This window comes from Babylonia areolata, chromosome 16 (genome assembly GCF_041734735.1).
Source record: "Babylonia areolata isolate BAREFJ2019XMU chromosome 16, ASM4173473v1, whole genome shotgun sequence".
Classification (NCBI taxonomy): domain Eukaryota; kingdom Metazoa; phylum Mollusca; class Gastropoda; order Neogastropoda; family Buccinidae; genus Babylonia; species Babylonia areolata.
Window position 1 is genome coordinate 20,911,293 of NC_134891.1, and position 9,564 is coordinate 20,920,856.

Here is a 9,564-nt window from a genome sequence, read left to right on the forward strand (position 1 = left end):
CTACTACAACTACTACTACTGCTACTTGTAATGAATATTTGGACGCCCCATCTCTGGAGAGCCCAGAGCATTTACAAATACAATTACACATACATACATTGATGCAGATACACTTCATAACATTCATTTGCCTGTACACATCACAAAATGAACAGGACACACACTCACACTCACACTCACACTCACACACTCACTCACACACTCACTCACTCACTCACATTCGCAGACAGACACACGGGGCGGAAAAAACTAATTGGATAAACAGTGGAGCTCAGGTGCGCTCAGACCTATTAGGCGTTCAACCTTTACCGCTACTGCTGCTGTTGTTGCTACTGCTGCTGTTGTTGCTAACTAGTAACACTGCATCTGCTACTACTGCTGCTGCTGCTACTACTACTGCTACTCCTGCTGCTACTACTACTACTGCTGCTGCTGCTACTACTACTACTACTACTACTACTACTACTGTTACTATTGTTGATGATGATAATTTCAAGGAGGCAGAGAGCACATGGCATGTAACACCAGAGAATTGTAAGTTTTGTACACGGCGTTATGAAAAGAAAACACAAATACAATGTAGAAAACTGCACACTGGCATGTAATTTGCCATCAAATAATCAGGCACTGATAATTTCCCTGTCTGTCTGTCTGCCTCTCTTTCTGTGTCTATCTCACTCTCTCTCTCTCTCTCTCTCTCTCACACACACACACACACAGAGCGAGTCAAACACACACACTCACACACCACACAGTCCCCCCCGCCCCCCTTCCCAAACACACAGCTTACACACACTGTACATTGTTCACATTTTGTTGACAGTACTTGTCAATGACATGCATTATGTTGACAGTACATGTAAGTGACACGGCACGCTATGTACTTATGTTGTTGACAATACATATAGAATGACATGCCATGCAAGGCACGTGTTGTTAACTGTACATGTGAATGACACAGCATGCTATACACATGTTCCTGATAGTACATGTAATTAACACTGCATGTTGTACATGTTGTCGACAGTGCATGTAGATGACATGGTGTGTTAAGTACATGTGTTATTGACAGCATATGTAAATGACACGATACGCATATGTTGACAGTACTTGTAAATGATGCAGTACACATGTGTTGACAGTACATGTAAATGATACACTACACTTGTGTGGACAGTATATTTAAGTGATGCAGTACACAACATATGTGTTGACAGTACATGAAAATGACGCAGTGTACACGTGTTGACAGTACATGTAATTATGCAGTACATGTGTTGACAGTTCATGTAAATAACACAGTACACATGTGTTGACAATACATGTAAATAACACAGTACACATGTGTTGACAGTACATGTAAATAACACAGTACACTTGTGTTGACAATACATGTAAATAACACAATACACATGTGTTGACAATACATGTAAATAACACAGTACACATGTTTTGACAATACATGTAAATAACACAGTACACATGTGTTGACAGTACATGTAAATAACACAGTACACTTGTGTTGACAATACATGTAAATAACACAGTACACATGTGTTGACAATACATGTAAATAACACAGTACACATGTGTTGACAGTACATGTAAATAACACAGTACACATGTGTTGTGTTTCACAGTACATGTACTGGACGATGAAGCAGCAGCTGGCACACCACACAGTGAATGGCTGCAACATCAACCCTGGTGACCTCCTGGCTTCTGGCACCATCAGTGGAGAGGTATGTGTATATGCGTGTGCATGTGTGTATGTGTGTGTGTGTGCGCGTGTGTGTGTGTGTTTGGATGCATGTTTGAATGCATGTATGCATTGTATTGTATCGTGTGTGTGTGTGTGTGTGTATGGTTTGCTTTTCACATTTTGGCGTTAATACGTTACATTGATGTAATGTGTTATGAAAAAACAACAACATGTCTATGTAAAGCACCCAGAGCACATTAATTTCTTCATAGTGTGCTCTATAAGTGTCCATTATTATCATCATCATCATTATTGGTCAGGTCAGATAGACATATCTGCTACTGGTAACCTGGATCCCAGTACTACCTGTCACAGGGTCGAATTGCTGGCGACTAAACCAGCACCCCCACCAGTCCTCAGGAGGATGGTGAGGAGGGTGGCTAGACACCCTGGTGGAATTAAATGACCCATCAAAGGGCGCCAGCTCTGGAGAGCTACCTGCGGCCGCCTAGCTAAGGGAGTAAACCCTGACAGAAAATCTGGTGTGGGGCCCCTAAGGCGGTGGGGAGAGCAGCCCGAATTTCACACAGAGAAATCTGGTGTGATAAAAAGAAATACAAATACAAATACACACACAAAATACCACAACACACACACACAAAGCATGCAGTGAATCATTCATACACACACTAACACACAAACTAGACACATTGACACACCACTTAGAAACACACACACACACACACACACACTGACAAGCCACTGATCTAAATTTTGTTTAGATCAGTGCATACACAAGTTCACACACTGACAGCACACTAACGGAACATGCATGCGCACATACTTTTTTTCCCTCATAGTGAACAGGTGTAAAATCGAAGAAGCAACAGAGACACACACACACAAACACACATACACACACACAAAAAAACCTTAAAAAAAAAAAAAAAAATCAGAGCGAAAGTGACACACATAGACACGATCACTCTCAACTGAATTGTACTGGTTGAAGCCATTCATAAAGCTAAGTGTATCGATGTATGGACATCTTGCCTCAAGATCAAGCTTGTCTTCTTCTTCTTCTTCTTCTGCGTTCACTCGTATGCACACGAGTGGGCTTTTACGTGTATGACCGTTTTTACCCCGCCATGTAGGCAGCCATACTCCGTTTTCGGGGGGGTGCATGCTGGGTATGCTCTTGTTTCCATAACCCACCGAACGCTGACATGGATTACAGGATCTTTAACGTGCGTATTTGATCTTCTGCTTGCATATACACATGAAGGGGGTTCAGGCACTAGCAGGTCTGCACATATGTTGACCTGGGAGATCGTAAAAATCTCCACCCTTTACCCACCAGGCGCCGTCACCGTGATTCGAACCCGGGACCCTCAGATTGACAGTCCAGCGCTTTAACCACTCGGCTATTGCACCCGTCAGATTAAGCTTGTCAACATTCTTCCTATTTTCCTTTGCTTTTCCATTTTACACTTGTTAATCAATCTAGAGCACAAGCAAGTCGGATTGTTAAATCAACAAAAGTGGCCGGGTATGAAAGGAAATAACTCTGATAATCCTATTTTCGTGACCTCATCGCTTATTCCCAATACATGACTGTGATTATGAATTGTGCAGACTGAAGATTTGCACGACCGTAAGTACTGAATGAATGACTATGATAATGAATTGTGCAGACTGAAGATTTGCATGACCGTGAGTACTGAATGAATGACTATGATAACGAATTGTGCAGACTGAAGATTTGCACGACCGTAAGTACTGAATGAATGACTATGATAATGAATTGTGCAGACTGAAGATTTGCACGACCGTAAGTACTGAATGAATGACTATGATAATGAATTGTGCAGACTGAAGATTTGCACGACTGTCAGTACTGAATGAATGACTATGATAATGAATTGTGCAGACTGAAGATTTGCATGACCGTGAGTACTGAATGAATGACTATGATAATGAATTGTGCAGACTGAAGATTTGCACGACCGTAAGTACTGAATGAATGACTATGATAATGAATTGTGCAGACTGAAGATTTGCACGACCGTAAGTACTGAATGAATGACTATGATAATGAATTGTGCAGACTGAAGATTTGCACGACCGTAAGTACTGAATGAATGACTATGATAATGAATTATGCAGACTGAAGATTTGCATGACCGTGAGTACTGAATGAATGACTATGATAATGAATTGTGCAGGCTGAAGATTTGCACGACTGTAAGTACTGAATGAATGACTATGATAATGAATTGTGCAGGCTGTAGATTCGTACGGCAGTCTGTTGGAATTGTGCTGGCGGGGCACCAAGCCTCTGGATCTGGGTCATGGCGTGACCCGCAAATTTCTGGCTGATGGGGATGAGGTCATTTTGACCGGTCAGTGCTGGAGCATGTGTTCTTGTTTGTTTTGTATTTTTGTTGTTGTTGTCTTTTTGTTTGTTTGTTTGTTGTTGTTTGCATGCTGGTCATACATTGACTTCCTTTAAACAGAAGAAGTTTTTTTTTCATGAAAGTCAATTTGCAATATTTTTTTTTCCATATTAAAGATTTTTTTGCAATAAGCACAAATTTTCCTGAACTTGAGGTGATCTGAAATAATCTTGGCATTATACTGATAAATTATATTTCTGTATTGTACATCTTTAAAAAAAAAAATATTTGAAATGGTTTTATCTGTTCTACATTTGAAGATGTACATTTTCATTAGAAGCAAAATAAGTTCCAAGATTACTTGCCATCCTACTATACTCAGATGATTTATGTCCAGGTGTGTGTAAAGGGGATGGTGTTCTTCCATGTGCTATAGATCGAGATCAAAGTTTCAAAACTTGCCTTGATTTCATCAGAATGGGTTTTCTGTTGGTTTTCCCACAGTGTGAATTGCTGATCATTGGTAACTTGCTGCACCGTGAAACGCAAAGTTCTTGAAGATGTTCAAAGGGACGTCAACAGACAAACATAATTTGCCTCACAAATCTGGGGATGATAATTCAGATGACTTGGGTAGTATCAGTATCAGCATCAGTAGCTCAAGGAGGCTTTTTGTCCAAATGCAGTGACGCCTCCTTGAGCAACTGAAACTGAAACTGAACTCAAGGAGGCATCACTGCGTTCTGTCAAACCCATATACGCTACACCACATCTGCCAAGCAGATGCCTGACCATCAGCTTAACCCAACGCGCGTAGTCAGGCCTTGAGAAAAAAAAAAAAAAAGAGAGGCAAGGCCTTTAAGACTCACTTGTGATACACTTTAAAAACAAAAACCAAGCTTTTATGTATTGAGTATAATTTCAAAATGTAATGCTTAAGATGAGAAAGATCAGTTTAAAGCAAATTAAGTCCCCTAGCATTAATTACAGAGTAATTTCCCTTCTTTACTATCTGCACCAAAACGTTTGCAAAATAATTAAAACTTCCATGCTTAGCAAAAGAAGTTCATGTTTGAACAAAAAATGATAATAATGACTGCTCTTGTTGTTGGGTCAGAATATCAGATCAAAGTGCCAAGTTTAGAGAATACAAAAAATATAAATATAACAGTAAATGCAGTTTGCATATAATTAGGCTTCATTTTTTTATTTTTTTGTGCCCATCCCAGAGGTGCAATGTTGTTTTAAACAAGATGACTGGAAAGAACTGAATTTTTCCTATTTTTATGCCTAACTTGGTGTCAACTGACAAGGTATTTGCAGAGAAAATGTCAATGTTAAAGTTTACCACAGACACACACACACACACACACACACAGACAACCGAACACCGGGTTAAAACATAGACTCACTTTGTTTACACAAGTGAGTCAAAAAAAAAAAAAAGGGTAGGAAATGAGTGAGTCGTGCCACCTGTGACAACTTCATTGACGTGTGTGCAGGTGTGTGTGAAGGAGACTGCTACCGTGTGGGTTTCGGCACCTGCACTGGAAAGGTCCTTCCAGCTTCTGCGTAGGTGACACAGTGTGTCGTTTCGCGGGACCAGAGAGCTTGTCGGACATCCATGCAATGAACTTCATCATCACAGATACCCCCCCCCCCCTTTTTTTTTCTTTGACACCATAAAATTTGTATAAGTATATACATACATAAGAAATAAGAGGAGACAAAATAGACAAAACATGAAGAAGAAGAGAGAGAGAGAGAAAAAAAAGAGAACAAAAATGAAAATATACATAATGAAATAAAGATATAGTATTCTGAGGTGAGTGTATGTGAATGAAGAAATAAATCATTTGAATAAGTCATCACATACAAGAAGAAGAATTCCATTCCACCCAAAATGTATCAGTTGCATATATTTTCACGTGAGCTTTCTTTACGTTCGTCGTCACTTCGTTTCCATCCCTTCTGTGACTGGCAATGTTTCATTCATAATTCCAGTTTGGTTGTGTTAATGTGCGAGTTTGCATGTCATTTTACTGCTTTATGTACTGTGCGAGTTCATATGTGATTCTACTTGGTTCAGTCCATAAAGTATGAACATGCCAGTCAGGTAAACAGAGGTTATTTTGTGTAATTGTCCTTTTCTATGTATTAAACAGAAGTTGCAGTTCTGTAAAACTAATACCCGAGGACAAATCTTTAACCGATAGCAAGCATGTGTAATTCACATCAAGAAGAGTACACACACACACACACACACGCGTGTGCGCACGCACACGCACACGCATGTGCGCGCACACACACACACACACACATTCACAAAGGGTTTAGATAAGATACTGCCACCACATTCCATGAACCCAGCAGAGGTTTTCTTTCTTGAATGTGCTTGCTGCTGCTGTTGTGAAAAGATGAAGTTGTGATGCATATAATTTCTTTCTTTAAAAAAAATTTTTTTTGTAATGAAACTATGTATCTTCAGTGATGCTGCTGTTGTGTTACTCGTACACTATCACACACTTTTACAATACATATTACATATGATTTTGAATCTTGTATGCAAAGGCAACTGCTTTGATATTTGACAGTATATATACTCATGAACTTGAAAATAAATTTATACTTTATATTTGATATTGATTTAATATTTCATGCAGATTGATTATACTGGAGATCCACATAAGAGATATCTAATCAAGAGTCATTCAGTATTACGGAGACTTCATTGTTCTGGTAAGGTTCTGTTTGAAATATATTCTGATTCATGCGTGTCACTGGTTCAGTGGGGTTGTGTGTCTTCGTGCAGTTTGTGTTGAGGTTGAGGAGGAAGTGGTGAAGAGCTTTGTGCTGAAGAAAGGCTGAGGAAAGTGCTCTGATGTCTTGTTCTTTTCTCAAACCTGTGTTGCTCATTTCTTAAACTACTTATTTAATTAACTACTTATTTAATTACACATACTTAACCGTGACCCAACTAGTGCAGACTCTGGCAGGGGTCTGACATTCCTGTCCTGTGCAAACTACTATCCGCCTATGCAGAGAAAACGAAAGCAACTACGGCCGATAACCTCCCGGAAGTAGGTAACCTCCCCTTTGTCCTGCTGGCTAGCGCCCTCTTTTTCCGGCCGCTATCATGACTCCTGTTCCTGTGCTCTTCATATGGCTAAGTTTTTTTTAGATAGAAAATTTCCTTTTTTTTCCAAAACCTAAACTACCTAGTTTTCATTTTTTGTATCTCCTGTCTTCCTCATGCACAAAATCCTTACCTGTAAAGCTTGTTGATAACTGAAAGCTTTCCAGATTCTGCCTCCAGTTGATCATCCCAGTATTAGATCCACATATTTGCTTCATATTCTGGGTGCTTTAAACTTTGTACTTCCTTTTGTTTTTAGTCTAACTTTGTGAAATCTTTGTATACTAAAGATTTGATTTTCTGCTCCTATCTATCCTGCTGTTGCTCAGGGTTTTTTAAAGTCTGTGTTCTTGCTGTTTCACCCAAAAAGTATTTGGTCGAAAGTTTGGTTGTCAGCAGCTACATTTTACCATGAATAGTTAGGCTGTACAGTTTTAAGAAATCCACAAATGCTTTGGTTTGGACTGAAGCCAGGGACACTCTTTGTGAGTTAACTGTGTGTCAGTCTCGGTGTTGCTCAGAACATTGCACTGATGGCAATGACAATCATTTCTGTGATTGACTGGACGAAGAACTGTATGATTGTGCAGTGCCTTCTTTGATTTTTCTTCTCTTTCCTTCTTTCTTTTCTTTATTTCATGTAGTTTGAGTTTTGTGCAGTTTGTAATGAGCTGCTAAAAAAGCGATTTGGGTACTGAAAAAAAGGTCTGGTTTTTTTGTTTTCTTTTTGCTTACAGTACTTTCACCAGTTGCTAATGTGCTGCTGTTGAAACGGATTGAATCTTATTGATCCAATCATTCTGAGAGAAGAAACGCGATAAGACCTTTCCTCCACACATTAATGTAGAGGGGCTTTCCAAAGCAGCAAGGTAGAACACAGGTGATATACATAAAAGCTGTCTGATGGAAACTACAACTTGCATGTGTGTGAGTTGTAAACCATGAATGTACGAAGAAGGAAAAGAATCTTTGATCATACGCTGTTTTATCTGAACGAAACACTGTTTTATCGCACAAATGCACTTGTGAATCGGACAGGGTCAGTATTCAACTACCGTGTGTGATAACATGATGAAGGTTATCTCTAGGCAGCTGTGGTATGGCTTGGTGTATATCATTGGAAAAGAAGAGGAGTGAGGTTTCATCCTGAAATTTTGTAATTTTTTTTTTTTTTTTTTTTTTTTTTGCAAAGCTGATTTTTTTACATCCTGTTGTTTATCATATTTTTGTATTATTTAGTTATATTTTTTCAGCTGATTTTGTTTCCTTTTTTTTTTTAATTTTATTTCAGTGATGAAAAATTGATACATCGAACAAATTATTGCTACTGTGATTTTTTTGTGTATGCATTTGGTTGGTTTGGGATTTTTCTTCTGTTTTTTTTTGCTTACTTGTTTCTATTTAGTTCATATACTAACAAAATGTTTATGAAGAGCTCTGTGCCAGACATGTTGTATCATTTAATATGGTGAAATAAGATGTGTGTATGCTGGAAAAGTTTCTTCCCTTTTTTCTCTGAAAAATTGATCATGGAAATGTGATTTGTTGTGGTTCAAAACTGATCTCTATACCCATATGCATTTAAGCAGAACAAGCAGATGATTTTTTTTTTTTTTTTTGTTATTGTCATTGTTGTTGTTTTTGTTGTTATTGTTTTTGTTTTTTTAATTCCCATAAAGAACTGTGAGATTAACAGGGAGTTTAAGCCAATGGCAAATTATCTTTATCTATCTATATCTTGCGTAGTGCCTTCACTGTTGTTGGGTTCCCCCCCCCCACCCCCTCCCTTACTTTTTCTGCTGTGTCTCTGTGATGTCTTACCAAAAATGGAGCAAACTATCATGTTATCATTCATTTTGATCATTCCAAGAAAGACAATCATGTGTAGCCCTGGGATATAAACACTGAATGTGGATTGACAACAACAGAAAATACAGCTGCTGCATTTATGCATATACCATGTGTGTGACTTGTATCATCTGTGTGTGTGTGTGAAAGAGAGAGAGAGAGGGTCAGACATGCACACGTTTTACTCTAAACATGCCATAGCCCCTTGTAATGGGCTGATGCACACATTTATTTAAAAAAAAAAAAAAAAAAAATATATATATATATATATATATATTCTGAGAAAACCATCTACCAGCTGCATTTAGTATTTCAAATTCACACAGATTAACAAAGGGCGTGTGGGGGAGACACTCGACTGCATATTTCTAATTTTGAAGGCATACAAAGTGAATTGCTCACTGTTTGTTAGTGGATGGAAAAAAGCATTGAGTGTGGACAGGGAGGGTTTCTAATAATATTTCAAAGGCATCGTAATAATG

General features: G+C 38.6%; 1 protein-coding gene across 1 annotated transcript in view; it reads left to right on the forward strand.

The window, feature by feature from the left end:
* Positions 1–9,187, forward strand: part of LOC143291232 (fumarylacetoacetase-like) — a 28,498-nt gene extending 19,311 nt beyond the window's left edge. Inside the window, exons 11-13 of the mRNA XM_076601006.1 lie at positions 1,641–1,742; positions 3,987–4,104; positions 5,601–9,187. Of these exons, the coding sequence (XP_076457121.1) occupies positions 1,641–1,742; positions 3,987–4,104; positions 5,601–5,674 (294 nt within the window). The 3' untranslated portion in view covers positions 5,675–9,187. The remainder of the gene's footprint in view (positions 1–1,640; positions 1,743–3,986; positions 4,105–5,600) is intronic.
* Positions 9,188–9,564: the final 377 nt, after the last annotated feature.